Consider the following 24,605-nt stretch of genomic DNA (forward strand, 5'->3'; position numbering starts at 1 on the left):
TCGTAGATCTGTCTTCTCCCATCCCCAGACTGTGGGTGACTGGAGGCACATCTGACCTATTACGGTCACCCCTAGTACCCAGCCCAGGACCTGGTTCCGGGCAAGCACTCTCCAGGTGAGTGGACTTCACACCTTCTCTGGGGAGACACCAGGGCACTTATGTGTCTGTGACTTGTGATCAGAAACAGGACTGGGTCAAGACACTGCAACTGGACATGGCCCCTGTGAGTCTCTGGACTGAATGAATCCGTGCATGTGTGTGTGCATGTGTGCGTGTGTGTGTGCACGTGCACATTTTGTGGGAAACGTAGGCAGCGCTCCCAGCCCTGCCTGTGCCACATTTTAAGAACCACATCAGCCAAAGTGAAGCGTGGTGCTGCTTTATTCAAACTTCTTCCCCGTCCCACACAAAGCAATTAAATGAGGAGGTGCTGGCAGGGAGCCCCCCCTCAGACCCCAGAGAGCCTGCCTCCGTAGCCCTGTTATCTCCACCTCGGGATCAGGTCCCTGGAGAACCCCAGCCTGCAGGGAAACGGGCGAAAGAGGGGGTGTGGGAACCCAACCTTCCCATCTACCACCACCGCCACCACCACGAGAGCCCGTGGCAGGGTCTGAGACCACAAAGAGTTCCCCTGCTTTGACCAAACCAACACGTGGATTTAGTCCAGCCCCCAGATCTGCCTGATGTCAGGGCTAAATTGTGTGTAAGCACAAGCATTGGGCAGGACGGAGGGGCCTCAGCCCAGACTGGTGACAGAGGGGCCCCCATTGGGGGATGGTGGCAGCTCACTGCCCGGGACAACTGCGCCTGAGGCCGCCCTTGTCACAGGCCCCATTGCCGCGGGAGGACGCTGGCCACATGTGGCCAACTGTTGCTGATGACTGTCTCCAGCAAAATGACTGTGTGTTTGTCGGGGGACAGTTCAGTGGTGGGAACAACTGTTATCTCCCGGAAGTAGCTGTCAGATGACGTTGGGCAAGTGCGAGAATTTTCGTTTGAACTAACAATTACGCAGCCCCTCAGAAGTACCGGATGGATCAGTGTAGGCAGCCAGTTATTGGACTCGATGGAAGAGAATGGTTTGGGGCTCATTTGATTTTTATTGTTATTATTGAATTTTATCCCTGCTTTGAATCAACTGGTGGTTGGCTGTCTGTAATTGTTGAAACCAGAAATTGGACATAGGTGTTTGGCGGGGAGGACCCGGGGACGATGACTTGGCCGTGTGGCCGTGTGAAGGGACAACTGTCTAAAACCAATGCAATGGATGGCAGCTTTCCCCCACAACTGGTTCCCTGCACTGAGAAGCGTGATTTTCATTTGTCAGCCACATGGTTCCACAGGTCAAGTTGCACGTCCTTTAACCAAACCAACTGGGCTAAGAATGACAAATGGTTTAAACAGATGCTGGGGCCAATCACAATAAGCCAAGGACTACTGGACCAAATTTCCAAGAGACTCAAGGAGTCCTTCAGCCTGAAGTTGACCCAGTTGTAAGCATCTCCCAGACCCCACGGGAAAAGCAGGCCAGCGAGGGGGACACAAGGGGATTGTCCTGAAGTCAGCCGGGTGATTCACCCGGGCCACAGGGGCCACCAAAGCAGAGAAGCGGATTGCGAGACAACTCCACCCCTCCCAGCACGGGGGCTGGGGCCTGGCGGGCGTCACACTTCTGAGTAGGGGGGCGGTGCTGGGCCCCCATCCGGACTCTTGTACGGTAGAGATACGGCTTCCTCATAGGACGGCAGGACCACCTGTGAGCAAGAGAGATGGGGGCTGAGGACTGGCCAGAAGGAACCAGGATCCCAACCTGGAGTCAAGAAGCCCCAGCCCCGATCTCTGACAAAATGGATGATGGTGATGACCAGCACGCCTTGGGGACTTCCTATGCTAGACACGGCATGCCCGAGACAGGTGCACTGTCTATTCCTACAGAGGACAGACTTCCCTCTGCCTGCCCAGCTTCAAGTCCCCGTGTGGTGTTAACGAAGCACCATTTTCCCTGGGAGAACCTTTTCCGTCCACATGCTTTCAGAAGACTTGGTCCCACCCCTCAGATCCAGAGTGGGACATGCGACCTAAGTGTGGCCACTCAGAGAAGAATTTTGTCCTCCCTGGCTAACATCATTGGTTTGGGGATAGCTTGTGAGCCAAGCTGGTCCCTCAGACATGCTCCTGGGCCTTTCTGCTGGGGTTGCTAAGAGGGTGGGGGATGTCAACCTAGGGGTTTTGGCAGTCATTTTGCCACCATGAGGAAAGCAGAGTCAAGAGATGGAGAGGATGAGATCACACCCAGGTGACCAGCCTCACAGTCAGCCTCTGTGAGCCAGACCTATATTGGACCTTCAAGTTCTGGGAGCTAATAAATTCCTTTTTTTCACATAAGTCAGATTGAGTTGGGTTTCTGCCACGTGCAACCAAAAGGGTCTTGACTAATACAATCCCCATTTTCTAGATGAGGAAAGTGATACCAAAAATTTAAACCAGCTGCCCTTTTCCCATGATGTATTCAATGAGCTACTTCTAAGTGTACCTCATCCCTCCACCTAGAAGGTCCCTTCCCTTTCCCAGCTAACTTGTATCAACTGAGAGTCTAAGACTTGGACAAGTATCACCCATTCCAGGAAGCCTTCCCTGATGCCCCAGATGAAGCCAGGTACCTCCTCAATGTTTCCCTTTCCCCCATACTTCACACTGCGTTGCTATCAGATCTCTGTGTCTGGATTTTTTGTGGGTTCTACAGTCCCCTAGGATGGGGTGGCATCTGTTTTCTTTGTACCCTCACGGTTGATGCAAAGCAAACAATGAGGCAGAAAATGGTGAATGCATGAATGAAGGAATAAATCCTAGACTATCAGAGCCAGAAGAGATCTCCACATTTCTTCTGGTCCAATCATCTCACAAGGGGAGAAACCGCAACCCAGGAAGGGAGAGAGACCTGCCCTTGGGGACACAGGGAATGGCAAAACTGAGACTTGATCCCCCACCGGGCTGACCTTCTGCAGCATCTTGGAGCTGCTCCTCTCCTCGGCCAAGTTCACATACTTCATGAATTTGTAGCATCTCCACACACACTTGAACATGTAGACCTGGAGAAAGAGCCAGATCAGACGATGCTTTGCTGACCGCCCTCGCTGCCCCAGCAGGCCTGAGACAGATGCGGGCACTTCCTGGGAAGCCCCAGCTCAACCCAGAAGGCGACATCTGGCTACTGCATTCAGCCCCTGTCCCTGAGCAGGGGCACCTCACCTGCCGGTCCCAGGTGTTCCGAGAATAGTTCTTTCCACTGCCCCAACGACCTTGCGCAGAAGGGGGCTTTGGGGGACTTCTGGGCCCCCCTCCAGCCTCCCTGGCAATGGTCCTGCAAATCGTTCTTCTCTACCCCCTTGGGGCTAGAAGCTCACTATCTCCTGAGATGGCCGGTGATGTAAGCAACTGCTTTCTCTTAGCAGTGGATGTAAGTAAGGGGGGATTTTCAGTGTGGGGAGGGAGGCCCCCAAGGGGCCTGCTCAAGGAACAATAACCTATAGGTCTCTCTCTGCCCCCAAATGCCTCCTAAGGAAAGAGGATGGGCCCTGTCTTCTGAGATTTCTCTTGTCTTATGGAGCACCATGATGGGAACTCAAGAGACAGGAATAAATAAAATGAATTATAAAAGAATGAAGTAGGAGGCAGGTGGAGGAGGGTGACCAGTGAGACAGAGTGAGGAAGAGAGAAAACTTCCCCCAAAGACGGATAAAGAACTGGAGAGGCGCGGGAGACAGAGCTGTGCTCTGGGCCCTGGGGACTGGCTCTGCAGGAGGGCGTAGGATGTCAAACCACCACCACCCCACCCCACCCCACACTGGCTCCTTGAAGCCTTCAGGAAAGTTCTTACTGAACTTCACTGAAGCCCTTGGGCTAGGCCCATCCTTTGAGGAAGGCTCAGAGGAGGGAAGTTCCATTTCCAGGCTGGCAACAGATGATGGCAGAAGCTGCTCGGGGCACCAGTAAAATCAGGCAGCAATGTCCGGTTACACCCACACACACAGAAAGACTGGGAGGAAATGCGCCCCAGTATCAGGGGTGCTTGTCTCTGAGTGGTGGTGGGTTGTGAGCTGATTGTCTTCTTTCTGCTCATCAGTAGTTTCCAAATTTCTATGATGATCCCACTTTACTTTCACAATCAGAAAAGAACACTCTTGAAAGCCTTTCCTTCTGCTGAGTTGACATCAGCCTCCCCAGGGCTTTGGGACACAGGCTCCAGGCCTGGCCTCTAGAATCCCCATGAGGGTCCTTTAGGTATTTGAAAACCCCTTGAGTCACCTCTTCCAAGCTGAACTGCCCTGGTTTCCTTGACTCCCTCAGATGGAAGAGTGTTCTTACCTCTCCTCCCTCCTGGTTGTGTGGCTATTAACACTCTCCAGTTTGTCATCTCTCTCTAAGAATGGGGACCTGACATGGGACTCTATCTTCTGGGCCTGACCACCTCAGAGAGGAATTAAACTATTCCCCTCCCTCCTTCATACCACCAAACCTCTAGTAATGTGACCTCAGGACCCATCTTTACTTTGGTGCCTGAATCATATAAAACTGTGACAGGGGCAAAGCAATATTAATTCTGTCCCTTTCACAGATGAGACCCAAAGCCCAGAGAGAAGTGACTCAGAAGGCACCCAAGCAGCTAGCAAGGGGAGAGCTGGTACTCGTATTCAAGATTTTCTGAATCTGATTTCAGAGAGAACAGCTCCTCCTTCCCTGGATAAGGGTCTCTCTGGGTTACACAGTAAGTCCCTGACACTCGAACGCAGTGGTCTTCCCTGCAGCCCCCTCCCCCTCAATGCAGTGTCTCCAAGGATCCCAAGTGGGGTCCAAGGAGCTGGTGGGGGAGGGTTGGAGGAAGGAGCCAAGAGCAAGGAGGGCAGCAGCGGGAGACAGTGGAAGACTTCCCTGCCTCCTAACAGTCTGGCATGGGAGGGCCTGGGCAACGCGGGCTCCCCGCCCTCCCCAGGGCTGTGTTGGGGGGACTCTCACCTTCAGGATGAGGACGGCAATGAAGGCGATAGAGAAGATGATCATCATCTTGATAAACTGGCTGTAAGCCACACCTTCCTGGCTGGGGAGGTAATTCTGCAACAGATTTGGGGGCCGCATCAGTGCCTCTGCCCACAAGGAACCGTTCCAGGATCCCCTCGTGGAAGAATGAGACCATGTGGTACAACCGCTGTCCCGGCTGACCCCTACCAGGGCCCTAGGAGGCAGGCGCTCCCTACCATCAGCCCCCCGCGGCAGGTGAGTAAACCAAGGGTAGCAGGTGCAGTGGCTACCCGCCCAGTTGGCTCTTCCCTGGCTGGACCCCCCGGCCCCCAGCAGCAGCAGGCCCGTCTCTAGAGGCTAGGCTCACTGACAGAACCACCCTGTCCTGACACACGTGGGGGGCACGCCACAGCCATGCCAGCCAGCCATCTTGGGAATGGCCCCTCCAGAGCTAGTCAAGCCCTTGGCGTCCACAGCCCCAACCCCATCTCAGGGGGCAGGGGGGACCACATGAGAGACTGAGCCACTCCCAGATTCCTGGCTCTCAGCAACTGTGAGATGGCAGCTGTGCATGGTTTCAAGTCACTAGGTTTGGGGACAATATGTTAGACCGCTATAAAAAATGAATATTATTTTTTTTCCTTAGAGAGTCTTTATTATGTTTATCTGAGTGTGTGTGTGTGTGTGTGTTCTTATCATGGACATCCTTAATTTCCTCAACTCTGATATTTCATTGATTCAAGAGTCTCATCATGCCTGAAGAGTATATGTAGAATTAAAGCCTAAACTTCACAAAATCATTTACTCTATTGCCACAATGATTTCTAAGGTCAAGAATGAGATTGTGAGTTGTGTTTTGTTTCTGTTATGCTTATCCACACCTTGGAGTGAAATACTAAATCCAGCATTAAACCAAAACATGGGATTATACAAAAGATGATGCAAAAAATGCGAATTTTCAAATTTCGAAATTCGGAATTTCAAAAATGCGAAAGGCCCTACGTGAACAGTGACATTCTTTTGCAAGGCTGACGTGTGGGAAAAAGTTATACAGGTAACATGTGAAACTGGAAATCACCCATCCTGTCATATCAGAATGCTTTTGTAGTTTTTAATGTATTGTATGTGTGGCTACACTGATAATCATGCCAGGGATAATTACATACTTCAGTGGTGTTAATTTGGGGATTTGCAAAAATCTGAGGATGCATCTTTATAAAAACCAGGCTACTTTATCATTGATCAAGGGTTGTAGAGAAAGGACCTGGGGCAGTCATCTGGTCCTCTTTAGTTATACGGGGTAATGCCCTGACCTCGTTCAGAGAAGCCTCAAGGGCCATCTTGAGATGTGTTGAGTGCCCCCCTTTCTCCATGAATTTAAAAAAAATTAATATTATTTCTGCGATGCAATTCACACCACAAGGTTCCCTCTGGGATCAGGCAAGGCCGTCCCTGAAGTCACAGGTCTGCCTGCTTCTTCCCTTGGTCTCACGCGCTCCTCCCTCTCCTTTTCAAGCGTCTTCCTGAGAGCTCTCCCTCAATCAGGTGCTCACACAAGTATCCTCTCCCTCGGCTCCTCTTCTAAGGAACCCAGCCTAAGCACGGAGGCACAGAGAGGAGAAGCAGCTTGCTCAAGGGCGCGCAGCCCGTGATGGGGGCAGGCCCCCAGCCCACACTCACCATGTGGTTCATGGCCTTGAAGTTGAGAAAGGTGGGTACTTCCATGTAGGAGCTGCAGAGAGTCAGGATGCTCAGGCAAAAGTCGAACAGCTGCAGGGTCATCAGTGGGACCTTGGAGGGGCCCTTGAGGGCAAAGGCAGGAAGGAGACAAACCAGCAATGAAGCCCCAAGCCAGAGGTCCCTGTGCTGTTCAACACAGTCAGCCAGAGACACCGGGGAATTTCTAACCCACAGGACCCGGAAAGAAACGGATGCCCGTTGTTGAGACATCCTGCCAAGGGCTGGCGGCGGGACCTGGGCTCCAACTAGGGTCTCCTGATGCCCAGCCCAGGACCAGCAATTCAATCTCTTCCAGGACAACAGTTAGGGAAATTCTGAAAAGTAACTTTCGGGGAGCTGAGGCAGGGTCGACACCTCCATCGCGGGCATCTCCCCTATGGATGTTTATCGTTGGCTTTAATCAACTTTATCTTCCTTCTCTCCACTTGGTTACAGAGGAGGGATAAAGCGGGGTCTGGGCACGGAAGTGGGCATGCGTCCTTCCCTGCGGTGTAAACCGTCTGGGCTCGTATTGGCCAAGTCCCCACAACGTGCTGCCTGCCCTGTATACACTGTCCTCTCTTAATGCCCCCAACACATGGGGATGGGGAACCCTCACAGGCGCATTTTATAGAGGAAGAAAGCTGACCTGATTTGATGGGGTTCGGGCTCATCAATGAGGGAGAGCCGAGGGGACAGAGCCCCTGCCACCTCCCCAGGCTGGCCGGCTGTGGGACATGGAGCAGGGCTGGGTACTCACCACCCAACTGCTCCTGGAGGTGAACTTGAGGTAGGTGGGCAGCTCAATGTAGGAGCCCAGCAGGGTGAGCAGACACAACAGGTAGTCCATGATTTGCAGGGACAGGAAGGGCAGCAGGTACTTCTCCCGGTTCTAGAAGACAGGCTTAGCACTGTCAGGGAGTCCCCCACAGCCTGAGATCCCCATGTGCCTCCCCCCCAACCTCACCGGAAGCTCCCTTCCCTCCCTGGGTAATATGGCCCTCTCCCAAATCCTCCCCTCCTGGCTGGGCCGAGGTCATTCCCAGTGGACCCACATCCCTTCCCCTGAAGGAGGTTCTGGGATGCAGAGAATGTAAGACCCAGACCCTGAATGCCAGGTGTCTTGGTGTCCCCGGAGACACAGAGATAAGTGCCCGTGGGCCTCCAGGAACAGGGTTTCAAGAACCCAGCCAGGAAGGGCTTTGTGTCCATTTTACAGATGGGAACGTGTCAGAGAGGACTTCCTGGAGGTGGGGACGCTGAGGCTTGATCTGGAAAGAACCACGAAGGAAATGGGGAGGGTATTGGAGACAGAAGGGCCAACATAAGCAAAGATCCAGTGAGGGGGAGGGAAGGCCCGCACGGCTTTGGTGGTGGGACCCTCCTCTGTGTGTACCGCTCTTGGGGTGTTTGGTCACGGTCAGAGGCCCTTGGTGGCGGACGCTGAAGGTTCTCTCCTTCAACTTCAAGCAAGGGACTACTGTGACCAGTATGAGTGCTCATGAACCCACCCTTGGGGACAAAATCACAGAAGGGTGGTTTTGTGGTTTCTCAGGTGGCTGTCTAAAATCACTCAGGAGGCAGCCAAAAGAGCCAAGACTCAGTCTCAGGGCCTTCTGGAACCCTGGTCCACTCTCCTAGCTGGATCATACCCATCTCTGCACGAGCACCGGGGAGCCCCCTGCACAAAGTACAATCGCTCCCTGGGGCACAGAGCTTCCAGAAAGATGCTGTTGGCTCAGGGAGTGATGGGGGCAGTGCGGGCAAGGGGGATGTATTCCAAACAGCCCCCCATCCTTCCTTGCCCCATGCTGCTGGCTTGTGAGTGCCGGGCCACCAGCTCCCCAGGGAGGACACTCTTGCTGGGGCCTGCTCCAGTGGCTGTGTGGTGAGGCCCTGGCTTCCTGCCCCTGGGGGCCAAGGACAGCCCAGTTCCTCTTCACAGAAGCCTGAGCCACAGCCTCTCTCTCTCTCTCTCACCAGCTAGCTGGGTGGAACTGAGCCTGACGCATCTACCCTCCCCTAGTCTGGTTCCTCTCCCTGATTACGAAACCCACTGCTCTCTCCCCCTCCCCATGCCTTGAAATGACCCTTCCTCTTCTCGCTCATGTGTGTCACCAGCTGGTATGACCAAAGTGTCCATGTGCCTGACCCTACACCTGGGGGGGTCTTTGTCGAAGTCTGGTATGGAAACGAGGCTTTCCAAACTGCAAGCGAGCGTGAAAATCTCTAGGGTGCAGGGCGAAGGGGGGGTCTCCCAAAACACCCGCCTCCCACCCTCTTGGTGGCCATTGCTGCCCACCCAGCAGGTGTGAATAGGGGTGGGCAGGAGGGTAGCTGGGGCTCCTGGCCAGCCCCCGGGCCCTGATTCCCATTCCCCTCCCCTGACAAACCCTCACCTTGACCACTCCGATCAGCAGGCTCAAGCTGATGGCAAAGAGCATGGTGATGAGCAGGAAGCTGGAGACCAGGTTAGCTGGAAGGCAAGGAGGGCAGTGAGGAGCTCCGAGGTGACCCCAGGGACCCCAGGCGGGTTCCGAGGACCACATTTTGGGAACCACTGGTGTGGGGGCTGTGACAGTGAGGAGTGAGCTCAGACCCTGCCCTCCTGCTGTTCTCAGTCTTGGGGGACTACGGAGATAGCAAAAGAGCATTTGGGGTAATATGGGACGCAGGGTGGGAGGGTGGCCCGGGTCTGCTTTAGCCAGGGAGAGGCCGGGGAAGGCTTCTCAGGAGGTAGCCCGTGAGCTGAGTGACTGGGAGTCCAAGCAGCTGAGACGGGGCTGAGCTCGGTGTGGTCTGCACAGCAGGAGCAGGGAGCGAGGGGGTGCTGTAACCCAGAGCCAGAGAGGCCAGTGGGGGCGGGATCCCACCGTGGGGAGTTTCTGTCTCATTCCAGGGTGGTGGCCAGCCACTGACAGACATCATCAGGACAGTCCTGCTGTCACCTTCCTAAGGCAGTTGGGTTTGCAAAGCACTTTCCTCTCTGTTCTCACACCTAGAGACTTGGGTGGAGACAGGTCTCTGCTTGCAGAGGAAAGACCTGTGGCTCAGAAGGAAAGAGTCAGAGCAACAAACCCCAGCCCGTCTGCCCAGAGCCAGGGCCCCTCTCCACACCTACTCTCCCCACACCTGCCGCTCCCGCTCCAGAGTCCCCAGAACCTACCGAGCCGGAGGTAGCCCTTCTGCCACACCTTGCAGGTCTCCTTGCCGTGGACCACCTCCACTGAGTGCTCGATGAACAGCAATACACTCATGATCTGGGGGCAGACAGGACGTCCATCAGTGGGGCCCGCACAGATCCACCCCTGCCCCCTCCCCCCCGAAGGCTGGGTCTACGGAGCATCCTGAATAAAGTGTGGCCTGTACACATAGACGGCTCAAGCTTTCTTCCTTTTCCCAGCTGTGTGAGCTTGGCCAAGCTACTCAGCCTCTCTGCGCCTCAGTTTTCCCATCTGTAAAATGAGGCTAGTGCCTATAGCTACCTAAGAAGAGTGAGTGAGGACATTCCAGGAGAGCAATTAGAACCGCACCTGGTTCTCAGTAAAGCAATAACTGTGACTACTGAAGGTCAAGTTTGGAGGGGGAGCGTCTGAGGGCTCCTACCAGTAACTGGGTCCCTCTTCTGCACCCCTTTTGCCACAACGGGCTTTGGGCATTACGGGAGCTTGGTCAGAGTTTCTGAGCAGCATAGAGCTCTAGATTCTTGGAATTACCCACAGAGACGTGACAGCACCTGACCCGTGACTCCCCAGGGAGCCCTGCCAATTCCATCCCCCATGGCCCCTCAATGTCCCCATCTACAAAATGCAGGTACTATAATACCTGCTTCATAGGGTCATAGTGGGGCGGGGTGGAATCATTCACTTAAAGTAGCTCTGCTCACTATAATGATTGCTGCTATCCTCCCTGGAAGGTAGGTTCCAGGCAGGGAAGGCTTATGTCTCTCTTGTTCACCGGTCTAGCTACTGTGTTGGATGGATGGATGGATGAATGGATGAATGGATGGATGGATGGATGGATGGATGGATGGATGGATGGATGATGAATATACCCTATCCAAATCTGACAGGCCTGAGTGTTGTGGCCCTGGTGACAACAGGAGTCCAGCCACAAATTTGAAAAGACCTCGGAAGTCACCTTGCCTGTGCCCTCTGCCATCAGACACAGGACTCCTTTAAGTACTTCCAGCCAGGGGTACTCCCAGTCTTCTGTGTGTCCACCTACTTGCAGCAAGCCTTCTGCCCTTCCCCCACCACTGCACACCCACAATTCTCCACGCACCATCTGGCTGCGCTGAGAATCACAAAACTTTCTCCTTCCTTGCAGTGGATGCCCTACCTCTTTTAATATAGCCGAAGTTTCCGTTGGCTTTCTGGGAGGCCCTGCACTAGCAACTCATGCTTAGCTGACAGGCAACAAAACACCCACCATCTGTTTTCCCCTTGCTCACTGTGTGAGGGTTTTTTAGCTCAGACACAGGTCTCAATTTGTCTTCCTGCCATGTTACATTCTGCTCAGGGGGCATAAAGGGACAGCACAGAAGAGTGATGAAGAGCTGAGCTCCAGAGTCAGAGAGAGATGGAGCTGAACCTGGGTCCATATGTGACCTTGGGCAAGTCATTTCACCTTTCCGAGTTTTCTCATCTGGAAATTGGCAATCACTGAATTTAGTAAGGAATAAATTGCACTGTGTTTGTAAAGCACTGAGCCTGGGGCCTGCAGTGAGTGTTCAGCAAACACAATCTGCTTTTGGCTCCTGTGAGCTTACAGGGGGTCGTGGAACGGACCAAGAGCAGGGTGTCGGGGGGTGGACAGAGAGCTCGATCTAGCTGCCCCATCTACCTGGTGGAGTGTGAACCAAAAATGCTTTGTTTCACCAAAAAGGTTGAGATCAGCCCTGAGGGGAAGGCAGATGCTGTGGGGGCTGTGGCTGGCACCCACAGGAAATAGCCCCAAAAGAGAAAAACCACTTCCTTAGCCCCTGAAGCCTGAGGCTCCAGCCCCTCTCTTCCCCAATTTCACCTTTAATGAGGGAAGGAGGGAGGGAGGCAGATGACAGGTCCATCCAGGACAGAACAGGATACCCTGCGAGGGGGTGAGCTCCCCATTCCTGGGGGTATACGAGCAAAGCACCAATAAGATTCAGCTACGCTTAGAAGGGCACATGAATATCTACCAGGTGTGGCAAGAGAACACTCTGGAAGTCCCAAGAATCCAGAATTGTTGGAGATCTGGAACGAAGCTCAGAATCAGACGATCCCAAGCTCCAGCTGCTTGAAAGGGTCTCTGCCCACTTCTCTTCTAAGCACCCTCCATTTGTTTGATAAGCTCGGAGAGGTTAGGCAGCTTGCCCAAGGACATACGGCAAGTTGCGGACACCGTGGAGACTGGAGTCCAAGTCCCCCAGGGGTGTCCTGGTGTCTTTGCACACACCCCACTCCCTGAAACACCTCAGAGCCCCCGCTAGCCGGTACCCCAGAGTGTGCGGATATTTTGATCATGCACCTATGTCAGTAAAACATTTGAACGCACTCCTCTATATTTCTTTCTTTCAAAATTATATGCGTGTACTACTGTTCTGTTATTACCAACATCACACACACACACACACACACACACACACACACACACACACACACAGAAGTTACTAAAGAATGTAGTTGAAAAATGGAAATTCTAATACTGTCCTCCTGGGGCCCCCAGCCATCATCTCAGGCATCAACCCCCTTTGGAGACCAGTGCTAACCCACAGCTGTCCGCAACCCCTAAATTCGGGCCCCTAAACGTCTCTCACAGCCCTGCCACGGCACCTGTGATCCTGCCATTAGCATCCCAGCTACCCCCACCACCCACCCCACCATTTCCCATGACCCTGAGCAAGGGAGGGAAGGGGAGGGACCCTGGTACATCCTGACTAAGGTACACTGCCCTCATGTCCCAGTGATCCTCCGAAAACAAGCAAAGGGACTATTCTGAATACTCCCACCCCCATTTCACAGACCAGGGAAGCAAGGCTCAGAGAGGTCCAGTGACTTGTCTGTGGCCTCCAGCTGGTAATGGGTAGGGCCAGGATTCAAGCCCAGGCCAACAAGCCCTAGATTTGACACCCTCCGCTATCCTTCCAGCGCCTCCCAGCCTCTGGCCTCTGCCCGATGCCTGCCTCCCTTCCCCGCTCCCACGCCAGCGCCCTGGCTGAGTCAGAGGGGTACCACACCCTCCTCCCCCCACAGCTTGTTCCCAGGGCAGCAGGGGCAAGAAATCATCCTCCTTTTGTACAAACCACTTGGGTTTAAAACCAGGTTCAGCCTGTCCTCTATTTCTACCCTCCCGACAGTCCTGGAAGGGGAGAGAGAGAATTCTGTCCCCATTTGCCAGATGAGAACCCTGAGGCCCATAGAAGGCAGGCACCAGCCCCGAGTCTCAGAGCCAGGCAACCTCAGCATCGGCCTGAGACCCTCTGCTGGCCCCCTAACCTTTGGCAGAAGACACCAGCCTCAATCCAGGAGAAGGATAGGAGTCTCACCTCCCTAGGAGATGGGATGGAAAGTTGCTGACGTTTTTTGAGTATCTACTGTGTGCTCAGACCTGCACACACAGGCTTACATCACAGTCTCCCAAAACCTTGCAAGAGAAGCAATATTTTCCCCATTTTACAGATGAGAAAACAGAGGCTCAGAGAGGAGAAGTCACGTGGCCCAGCAGGCATCTGAACCCTGGAGCCTGTGCCCCTAGGGCTCCACCCAGGGCTGAGTGGGCCCAGCCCCTGGTCTTGCCAACCAACTGCCCACCCTCCCCAGGCAGCTCTGGACACCACCACCACCACCCCTGCTCAGGACCCGGCAGCTGGGACACGAGACCACCCTCTGCCTCCCAGCTGTGTAACCTTGGCCAGTTCCCAGTTCGGCCCCACCTTCAGTTTACCTGCTCTGGTCAATGAGGACAAACACTCCTGTTTGCACCCAGGGCCCCTAGGATGATTGAATTCCTGCAAACCATGCCCTCTCACCTCTAGGGCACCCAGGGTGGCCCGCCCGGAGTTGTACCTTACACATCAGAAGGCCCTCACCGCTCCGCCCATGTCCCTGACCAAGAGCCTTTGTAGTTCTGGGAAAGTAACTGGCTCACCTACAGTGCATGCTGGGAGAGGCCCGGAGCCCCCCAGCATCCGGATGTCCCAGGGCCCAGGCCCTCACCTGCCTCTCGCCCCACCCCTCACCCCGTCAGTACCCACCAGGACAAAGAGCTGCCTTCTCCCGTGACCCACGACCTCTGGGGACAGGACAGGGCTCTTCTCCTCCCACAAGCCTGGGAGACAGCAGCCACTCACCACCCTCTCCTCCAACGCAGCATCTCTCTCTGCCTTCCCTCTGCAGCATCGAGGTCATGCAGAGTAGAGCTGGGGTGTATGGGTCAGGTGGTCCCAGGCCCGACCCAAGCTCTGTGCCCCTGAGCAAGCCACTAACCTCTCTGAGCCTATCTCCTTGTCTGGGGAATGGGGACAATAACCAGACCTGCCTCGTAGGGCTGCTGTCAGGTCAAAGGACATGCTAGCATGGAGCCAGGCATACAGCTAGTGCTCCATAAACGAACACGTTGGTCAGGGTTCATTAATCTGCATAGATATTCATTCAGTCCTTCTGTTTGTTCATCTGGTAAATACTCTTGGAACACATATTGGCTCCAGGCTCTGTCCAGAGAAGCCACTGACCTTGGCCTGGCCTGCAGGTGTCATGGACCCTGGGGAAACCACGGGTCACCAGTGTGTTCAGTGCCACAACAAGGGACACGAGGAGGACTATGGGTCCCTGATGAGGAGGTGATCACCACCATCTGGAAGACTCAGGGAGGGTTTCACAAATAGGAAAATTCTGAGCAGGGTTTTGAAGGGTAAGTAGGAGTTTCCCAACAGAAAAGAGAAAAAAAGCATTCCGGGAAGAAGGAACACTATATGCAGAGGCCCAGAGGCTGGGAGGGCAGCTCCAGGGAAACCCACAGGCAGGAATGCCTCTCCCTGAGGGAGGGAACGTTCCCAGTGTGCAACTGAGCCCCAGGACAACGCAGTGACCAGCCCAAGTTCACGCGGGAATTCTGCTGCAGAACCAGAATCAGCCTCAGTCCTGACACCGAGTCAGGGCTCAGGCGACAAGACCACATCCGTGGTGGCTAAACTCAGCCCAGCCCGCCATCACCGCTGCTCTCCATTCCTCTTTTGTACCTCTTCCCTCTGCTTCTTCCCGGTTTCAGTTCCCATTCCCATCCCCAGCCCGTCCCTTCTCTCTCAATAACACGCACAACTTCCCAGAGCTCGGCAATGGGGGAAGTGGCCAGGAAGTCGGGAGAATGCGTGTGGGTTTGCCTGGTGGATCTGAGGAGCAGCCAACAGCTTGAATGAACCAGAGGCGGCAAAATCACGGAAGGTGGGAGACACGGGGGCACCAGTGAATATGGCCAGGGCCACAACAGCGACGATGCCCCAGCTGGGTGTGATGGACAAAATGTTGGCTGGGTGGGGCTGATGGGGGCGACCGTGCTGGGAGGTGGGGGGCCATCATGTGGCTGGGTTTGGCAGTGACCGTTTTGACGACAGGGGCAGCAATAATAGAGGTGACCATGGCTGTGACCGGGTAACAGACAAAAGGCAATAGACAGAACCCCAGTGGGCATGCTGGGTAGCCGCGATGGACTGCCTTGATAATACGGCCGTGACACTGCTGCTGATGTTGGTGACAGCAGTGACATCTTGATATGACGACCATGACGGCAGTCATGGTGGTGGTGACACGAAATCCCCAATTCTAGGGCTCAAACACCACTCTCCAGTCCAAGGAGGTGGGCTCACCCTCTCTGACCTCCGAGGTCTCAGGACCCACCATCTCAGAAGCAGGTGGGCAGAGCCCCACCCTCTGAGATGCCAGGGGGTCCCCTTTACAGAGACCCACTCCTCGGTGAGCACCTACCAGGTGCCAGCCAATGCAGGACCCTTTCTGAGCCTTCCACTTTATTTGCTCCTGGCAAATCTCCCAGGTCAGATGGTCCCCCGACTTACAATGGAGGAGAGGGTGGGCAGGGCGCGGGGGCTGAGCGTGACTTGGAGAGGTTGCACAAGGAGCCAGGGCCGGGCATGTCCTCAACCTTTCCCCAACAGATAATGCAGTTTGCAAAATGGGAAGTGGGTCCCCAGTGCGCACACCCCTTCCTGCCCCTCTCCCTTTTCAGGGCCACCCCACCCTGACCCTGTGTCCTCTGGCTCTGGTGGCCTAGCCACCCAAGGGTGGCAACACATTTAAACCATTATCATCACCCTTGTCATCATCACACCCTCGCTGAAGCTCGTCTGCCCACCCTGTTTTCCCTGGGGGCTCCTGGCTTGTCTGGGGCGGAGGATAGGAGAAGAGAACCAGACACATGAGCATCAAGAGGAAGCCCTCCTCCCCACCCCCTCCTTGCCAGCCCATACTTCCTGCAAACACTTATGAAGGCTGGGGGGGGGGCATTCCCTCACAGCATTATCTCCCCAGCCAACCCCAGATACCGTCTGCCGGACCCTCTTGGAGGAGTCCGGGCTCTGCTGCCGCCCGGGTCCTGGCTGCCCTGCCCTGCCCCAGAGCCGGCTCTCCTCCCCAACCCCCAACCAAGGCTGTTGCTCTGCTCTCTTCCCGCCCACCCCTGCCCCTCCACTCTTCACTGACCCCTCTACCCGGCCAGGTTGCCTCTCTGGGCCTCAGTTCCCTCATCTGTGGAACAGAGGGAAGGATCCCCTGCCTTGAGAGGCGGTCACGAGGAGCAGATGAGGTGACATGTGTCTGCTACCAAAGACGGATCCACTCAGAAAGACGCACTGACCTGCAGAAGTGCTCGTGTGTGGTCGGTGAACCACAAGCCCCCCACGGCCACGGCCATGGCCACTCTAACTATAACCTCCCCAAACTAGAAGCAAGCCTCCGCAGAAGGACAGGCAAATACATGGTGATATACTCAAACAGTGAAGTACCGTGGTGGGCCTTTGGAGGGGCTCAGGGTCATTCTCTAGGTTTGGCCAAAGCCCCCATCATCCTCCACTTCCTGAGTATCTGGGGACACACCCTGCATCCAAACTATTCTCATAAGCCATCAATCCCCTCTTTACCTACTGAGCGAGGCCACCCCTCTCCCTTGAGGGCTACCACTCTCATGGGACCGGGCAGAGGCCAAAACCTCCTGGGGACACCCACAGCTCTTCATCCTCAGCTCAGCCTTGTGAGAAAAGTTCTACTCTCCCCATTGCTCCCCACTTTGCAGGTGAAACTGAGACACGTGGGCTCCAAGTTTGGACGAGCCAGGCCCCCTGGCTCTTAGAGGCAACTCTTACCCTGTCACCGCCAAGAGGCGCACCCTCCCCACGAGGTCCAGACCATGAGCGTGGGGCGAGTGGGGGGCCAGGGGGGGCTCTCCTTCTTCCTCCACCACAGGCTGCCAAGTTGACTGGCCCCTCCAAGCCTCTTTCCTCTCCTGCCGAATGGAGGCTCCCAGGTTTGCTGCCATTTGTGGGGGTGTTCATGAGGTGCTGGGTGTGTCTCCACCTGGTTTCCTGTGAGTCTCAGAATGACCCTGCACTGACCCCCATTTGCCAGGGGAGGAAATTGAGGCTGGGGATGGGGGAGGGAGGCCCTGGGCTCTTCTTAGCAGGGCTGCGGGCTGGAAGGGCAGGGAGCCAGCACCCGCCCCTGCACAGCTTCATGCTCAGCTTCCTGCCTCATTAGGGCTTCAGACCTCTGTGTCGCCGCCCCCCTCTCACTCCTGTCCCTAAAGGGACCAGCGCAGGCCTCGCAGCAAACACAGAGTGAAGTCTGGGTTCCGGGTCTGCTGCCTTGGGCTCAAAATAAAAGCCTCATTTCCTAGGGGAGCTCAGTGTCAGGGTGGTGACCGACAAGCATCAGACCCCCCCAGACTCTGCCCTCCAGTCATGGGGCCCAGTCTGAACAGGAGGACCCCCTCCTCCCAGCTGGTGTCTCCCCGGCCTGGGGTCTGGCCTACCCTCTCCCACCTCACAGGGTGGAGACCTCCACCACTCAGCACCCCCAGGCCTGGTGGCACAGGAAATGTTCCACTTTGCCCCCAGGGGATCTTGCGCCCAGGCCGCAGTGGGTCCAGTGGGTCCAGCAGCCTCCACAAGTAGCTGTGTGGGCCTCCAACATTTTACAAGTTAGAAGGCAGGCTGCATGTCCCAGAGATGAGGAGCGTAACTCTGGCCCAACTGGGCCCCCTGGGCCATGGCACTGGGGAGGAACCACAATTCCCCTCCTACCCCTGGCGGCCTCTTCACACCTTCAGGAGGGGCACAGACCAAGGCCTTTCTGCCCCACATGGGCATCAAGTGTGAAGGCAGAGGCCCTAACAGATTCTCATCTGGGGCTTTCCCCACCTGGCAGTTGAGGCCTATTTTTAGGCCCTAAACAGATGAGCTTTTAAAGTTGTGTCTGCTCCCCCATCCCGCTCTGGGCCCCGGCTGGCAGCCCCTCACTCCAGCGGGGCCACACCAGCTCAATACCTCAAAGCAGTCACCCTTGAGGCAGGGACTCCTAGCCCTGGGTAGCAGATGAGGAAACTGAGGCCCCAACAGCAAAGGTGTCTGCTTACTCCGGGTCACATCACATGTTAGTGATGGAGACGGTGCTATGATTTTCAATCTCAAAATGGAACAGAAAGAAGAACCCCTGGGAGTCTGAGAAGGACAAATCAGGAGGGCTTCCTGGAGGAGGATGCTTCCTATGAGCTAGACCATAAAGCAGAAATGAAGACTGGGGGAGGGAAGGATCTCCCAGACAGGTGGGCCACCCCCAGTCCACGGGCCAGGTAAGGAATTCATTTGTTCACCCACTGGTTTATTCCCCACACCTGTGTACTGGAAGGGGCGCCCCCAGGAAAAGCCGCTGTCTACCCGCGGGAGCCCGCCAGGAACCTTCCTGGCCCTCTGCTTTCTCATCTCTAAAAGGAGAGATCCACCAAGCAGAGATCCATCCCCCAGCCTAGGAAGCCTGAAAGAAATAAGGAACTCCGTCCAGCCTCCCCCACTACTCCTCACAGCCATCCCTCCCTAACCCCCAGCTCTAGGAACGTCTCAGTCTTCCAAACATCACAGAGCCTCTCCCTCCCTCTAGGCTTTGCTCAGGCTGCTCCCTCCCCAGCAGCCCCAAGCACACACCCGCTCATCCTTAGCACACCTCTGGCCTCCTCCAAGAAGCTGTTCCTGAATCCCCAGCCTCCACTCCAGGACTGGGCTCAGGCCCCTCATCAGTGCACCCGTGTCATCCAGCAAAGCCACCATCACACCTCTCCTTGTGCCCGAAGCCCCTGGAGGCACAGGCCACAGACGCGTCAGGCCCAGACCCCGGCCCGGGGCTCAGCACGGAAAAATGAAGTCATGTTGGAGAATTTATCTGCATTAAGAACAGGCTCCTTTACACAAGAGAGGTTCGCTTGACTTTTTTTGTTTTGCAATTTTTTTTAAAAGATTTTATTTATTTATTTGAGAGAGAGACAGTGAGAGAGAGAGCATGAGCGAGGAGAAGGTCAGAGGGAGAAACAGACTCCCCATGGAGCTGGGAGCCCGATGTGGGACTCGATCCCGGGACCCCGGGATCATGACCTGAGCCGAAGGCAGTCGTCCAAACAACTGAGCCACCCAGGCGTCCCTGTTTTGCAACTTAAAAAGTAGCATGCTAGAGCAACCAGAAAAATAAAGCAGCCCTGGGTTATAATCCAAGGCATAAAATAAATAACCACGAATTTCTACGGACATAAATAAATACATCGTTTAGTTATAGAATAGATAAGGAGAACAAACCGATCTCCCATGAGAAATTCCACATATCTCTAATATTAGGTAGCTCGTCTGCCCTCCAGAAGTAACTCTCCACTCCTTCAGTGACGTTCTTCCAGAAAGGACAGTATGGGGTGGGGGACAGTGGGGAGAAACCCGACAAACACAACCTTGGCCGGGCGTTCAAGGTCACCATCAACGGTGATGAGACATGTTGGGAGTCCACACCTTTGATAGGATGTGCTGAGAATGGCCCTTCACCTCTGCCGTCTCCCTTCCAAGAACACTTCACCCTAGCCCAACCAAGAGAAAACTAAAAGTCCCTTTTGATTTTGAGTATTTGACTAAATGTATGGGCAGTACTCCTCAAGACTGTCAAGGTCACCCAGAACAGGGAAAATCTGAGAAACTGTCCCAGCCAAGGGGAACCTGAGGAAGCACAAGGATTAAATGTAACATGGTACCCAGGATGGGATCCTGAGAGAGAAAAGAGATCTGAGGGAAAAGCTGAGAAAATCTGATTAAAGCCCGGGTTTGAGTCAGGGTCCCGATGGGGACTCGATGTTGACAAACGTGCCATTCTAACGTAAGATGCTAGCCCCGGGGGGAAACCAGGCGAGGAGCGAACAGAAACTCTACTGTGTTCACAAGAGTTCTGTGAATCCAAAACCATTCTAAAATTAAATTTCCTTTAAAAAGCAGTACACGCACTGGGTGCCTGGGTGGCTCGGTCCGTTGAGTGACCGACTCTTGATTTCCGCTCAGGTCACGATCTCAGGGTCATGGGACCAAACACCAAGTTGGGCTCCCTGCTCCTTGAAAAGCCAGTTTGAGATTCTCTCTTCCTCTCCTTCTGCCCCTCCCCCTGCTCATACTATAAATAAATAAATAACATAAGCTTAAAAACAAAAGTAGTTTATGCTCATTGTACCAAGTAGAGAGAATGCAGGCATGTAGGAAAAATTAGAGTTTTCACAACCCTATTACCCAGAGATAGCCAGAGTTAGCCTCCTTCTCTCCTTGGCCTAAAGCAGGTGCAAGCTTTTCATCCGGGCAAGGCATTTTAATGCAATTCTAGGCAGCTTGGAGGGGGAAAGTCAGGGAAGGAGCTATTTCTGGGTAAAGGGGTCTTCTGGGGACTCGCCCACTCCTGTCATTGGCTTAGGACATACTTTGGGTTGCCAGACAAGCCAGGGCCAAAGAGGCCAATTTAAGAAAGGTCTCTGGGGGTCCTGGGTGACTCAGTCGGTTAAGCATCTGCCTTCGGCTCACTCTCTCTCTCAAATAAATAAAATATGAAAGAAAGAAAGAAAGAAAGAAAGAAAGAAAGAAAGAAAGGAAGGAAGGAAGGAAGGAAGGAAGGAAGGAAGGAAGGAAGAAGGAAGGGGGAGGGAGGAAGAAAGGAAAGAAAGAAGAAAGAAAAGAAAAGAAAGTTCTCTGACTCCTTTACACATGCAAGTTTGAGTCAGAAATCACCGTGACCAAGGAAACCCTCTACACAAACCCAGCGGGACCTTGAGGGAGACCCTCCAGACCTTGGACAACAAGAGGGTCCTCCCATAAGGAGGTCCCCCATGACTGATAAAGTGTAGCGCTGTCTTAGGATACCAAAGACCTAACTTAAGCCTCCCCAGAGAGGCCAAGTCCAGGAATAGCTCTCAGTGTGCCATTGTCATCCATGACTGGCTCCAGATGATGACAGTCTGGGCCATCGACACATCTGGGCAGCAGCTTCTCTTTTTCCATCCAGATGTTAGAGACCCTGCCAGCACACCTGCCACCCAGCCCCTCCCTGTCCTTTCTGGGAAGGAGCAGAGGCTTTTCCAGACTATGATTCTCCATTGCAACAAACCAAGGAGCCCAGAGAGGACTGCCCAGGCCGGGAGTCCAACGTCCAGGCTTCCCCTCTGCTCTCATGCCTTCCGCTCTAGAACATCTCATGGCTCCCATGGTTCATGTTGCAGACAGTGATCCTCAACCGAGAGTGATTTTGTCCCCAGTGGACACTCGGCAATATCTGCAGATATTTTGGTGATCATAGCCCAGGGGTGCTGTCGGCGTCTTGTGGGTAGAGACAAACAATGATGGTAAACATTCTACAACATGCAGCTCGGTCCCCACAACAGAGAATTCTCCAGCCCCAGATATCAGTAGTGTACTACAGTGAAGGCCTCAGCTTGCTCTCAGCCCATACCACCTCCCTCGCCCCAAGCTGAAGCCTCCAAGTCGATCTGGGTAGTGTCCCTACAAAAGCTGCCACCCCTCGGTCTCTATACTTTGCACACCTGTTCCGCCCTGTCCGTACTCCCCACAAGAAAACTCTATGCCTCCACCAATGTCACCACCTCCAAGAAGGCTTCCCTGATCACTTGCCCACACTTTCTCCAGCTCTGTGAGTGGACACTGATGTCACTTCCCCACATAGAGGTGAGGACCTCAGACAGTGGGATCAAGAAGAAACCCCAACGGGGCACCGGGGGGGGCTCAGTTGTTGGGCATCTGCCTTTGACTCAGGTCATGATCCCAGGGTCCTGGGATCAAGCTCCGCATTGGGCTTCCTGCTTGTGGGAAACCTGCTTCTCCCTCTCCCACTCCCCCTGCTTGTGTTCCCTCTCTAGCTGTCTTGCTGTCTCTCTGCCAGGTAAATAAATAAATAACATCTTTAAAAAAATAAATAAAAGAAAGAAACCTCAAGGGTCCCCAAGTCTGCACCATGCGGGACAGCGGCTGGCCCACATGGCTTGCATATGGACTCGATCTGGCCAGCACAGGAATTTCTTTCCATCTTGAATCAGTCACCGATGCAGAAATACATCAGAAAATGCAGCATAAAAGCCTGTGTTTCCTGCTTCCCTACGTGTCAGAAGAGCAGCTCCCGGGCCCACTACTCCTTGGTGGCAACAATCAGCAGAAGCCAGAGCCAACCCAGGACGGGGCCCCCAGGTCAGCGCCGACTGTCTGTGCCACTGCCCTCCCTTCCGTGACCTGTCCAGCCTGCAAACAGGATGGAGTTAGAACCCCCAGAGCCAGTCCCCTGACGCCCTCCATCATCCTTCTAAAGGGAAAACTGAGGCCCAAGAGAAAAAGTTGTCCCAGGTCACACAACCAGTTAGTGGCAGAGCTGGGATCAGGGCCCAGGGGCCCACTTCCCACAGGGACCCTCTGCGTCCATCACTGTCCTCCAGAGAACATTCTGCTATCTCAGAGCTTAAAGAGGCCCTAAGGATTGGGGGTGGGGACAGCCAAGATGCCCTTGCCATCTCTCAGGGTCACCCCTCTGGCAGGAGCCAGGCAAGGAGGCCTCCGAGCAACTCCCCAAACCAGCGTTCCGAGGTCTGACAGCTCGACTCCGGCTACGCGGCCGTGGGCGCTGGGTCTGACGCACACTGATAACGAACGCTTCCTCTGCGTCAGGCGCTGCTCTGCGCCTTGTAGATATGAACTCCCTCGATCCTCTCAGCAGCCCTATCAGAGATGTAGTATTATTTTGTAGTACTATTTTCGGTGAGGAAACTGGGGTTCAGAGAGGTTAGCTAAGCGGCCCGAGGCCGCACAGCTAGGAAGCAGCGAGGCCAGGAGTTGCACACGGGCATGCACCCAGAGGCTGTGAGCTGACGCCCCTCGGGAGGCCATGCTCTGGCCACAGCCCTGCCTGACCTTCCCCAAAGCAGAAGGCAGGTGCAGCCAGGCTGAAACAGGTCACAGACACCCACCACAGAATGCCAGATTTAGGCTAATTTTGAGGAAGCCCTTCTAGGCTCATGAGAAAACGGTTACCCACAGGCCCTGGGGGAGCTGGGTGTGGCTCAGAGTGGTACAGTGGGTGGGGGTGCGGGAAGATGGGTCTGGACAGAGACCCCAACCTTCACCCACCGAGACAGAGCAGGGAGCCTCTGGCCCCAGGCGGCTGGGGCTCACCCAGCATCTCCCTGCATTCAGAGAAGACAGAGGCTCCATGCTGGGGCTGTGCACACCAGCTTCCAAAGGGGAACCACCGGCCACTTCTCCAGAGCGTGGGCCAGGCAAGCTGTCCTACCCATCAGCACAAGATCGCAAGTTCCCTTTGGTGGAGAGAAGGCCGTGGGGTGCCAAGCTACCCACCAGAGGCTCCAGCCCCCTCGCTCCCTGCTAGAGAGTCCCGCCTTCCTTCCCAGTCAAAAGCCCCAGGGCCTCCACTGGGGAAGAAGCAGATCCAACTCCAGAAGCAGTCTGGTTCCCCAGACCTGCCTGCCTTCCACAGCCCCTTCCCAGCTGCTGTTGCATTGGAACCTTGTGGGTGCTACATCATCCCATTTTACAGAGGCAGAAACTGAGCCTTGGGGGAAAACACTGAGTTCCATTCACTTAGAAGGAGGCCCCTTCTCCCACCCCTGCTCCACCCCGGCTGTGGCTGCAGGGCCCCCTTCCCTGTTCGGCAGAGGGGGAGACTGAGGCCCAGAGCAGGGACGGGATCAGTCGGGGTCCCACTGAGAGGTGGTGAGTGGTGGTCCTCCCGTGGTGGGGAGTTCCATAGATGGGGGCCCTCTCATTTACACCTGTGCGTGCACACGTACACACACGCATGCACACACACACACACACACACATGAACACACAGCCTCCCCACACCTGCCTGCACACTCACCATGTGGTAGATGGCCAGCGCAGTGGTGGCAATGCGGACGTTAAAGCAGCAGCAGGTCTGGTGGACGGCAGGCGCACGGGGGGCCATGGTGCCGCTGTCCCCTGCTCCTAGGCACTGACAGGGAGAGCCCAGCGCCCAGAGCAGGGCAGAAAAGGGGAAGCTGCAAACTGCCCTCCTCACTTCCTTCCTGCCCCTCAGACAGGCAGGGGCCCCTACTTGTCACCATGGGGGCGGGGCAGCAGGGAAGGGCCACAGCCTGCCTCCAGAGCCCCGCAGCTGACTCACTGCCACCCCCTGGGGAGAAGGGCCTCTCTGGAGAAGGCAGGTTCTTGCCCCTCAGGACCCCACCATTCGGTAGCCAAGCAGACACATGCCCTGCTCACGGGATGCTCCCCATCACTCCTGGAAGCAGCCTTTACCAAACCCACTTCCAGACAGAGAAA

General features: G+C 55.0%; 1 protein-coding gene across 2 annotated transcripts; it reads right to left on the bottom strand.

Annotated features, from left to right (window-relative positions):
- Positions 1–364: 364 nt before the first annotated feature.
- Positions 365–24,320, bottom strand: LOC111143237 (lysosomal protein transmembrane 5). Of its 2 annotated transcripts, none has more exons than XM_022496839.1 (8): positions 24,163–24,320; positions 9,903–9,996; positions 9,136–9,212; positions 7,497–7,628; positions 6,698–6,820; positions 5,015–5,110; positions 2,998–3,090; positions 365–1,755 (listed from the first exon to the last, which is right to left on the bottom strand). In XM_022496839.1, exons 1-8 carry the CDS (start codon positions 24,247–24,249, stop codon positions 1,666–1,668), a joined length of 792 nt encoding a protein of 263 aa, XP_022352547.1. In that variant the 5' UTR covers positions 24,250–24,320; the 3' UTR covers positions 365–1,665. The 2 variants fall into 2 exon arrangements, with proteins under 2 accessions (XP_022352547.1, XP_022352548.1); XM_022496840.1 differs by having other exon boundaries at positions 7,500–7,628; positions 24,163–24,309.
- Between the last annotated feature and the right edge of the window lie 285 nt (positions 24,321–24,605).

Source organism: Enhydra lutris, unplaced genomic scaffold, assembly GCF_002288905.1.
Source record: "Enhydra lutris kenyoni isolate GAN:26980312 unplaced genomic scaffold, ASM228890v2 scaffoldscaffold9, whole genome shotgun sequence".
NCBI classification, from domain to species: Eukaryota; Metazoa; Chordata; class Mammalia; order Carnivora; family Mustelidae; genus Enhydra; species Enhydra lutris.

Bases quoted from the DNA above. Each gene is read 5' to 3' on its own strand.
- LOC111143237 (XM_022496839.1), bottom strand. From the start codon at position 24,249: ATGGCCCCCCGTGCGCCTGCCGTCCACCAGACCTGCTGCTGCTTTAAC. The intron at 9,213-9,902 runs GTAGGTTCTGGG...CTTGCCTTCCAG, and splicing joins GAAGGGCTACCTCCGGCTCG to CTAACCTGGTCTCCAGCTTC. The intron at 6,821-7,496 runs GTGAGTACCCAG...TTTGCCCTCAAG, and splicing joins CCTCCAGGAGCAGTTGGGTG to GGCCCCTCCAAGGTCCCACT.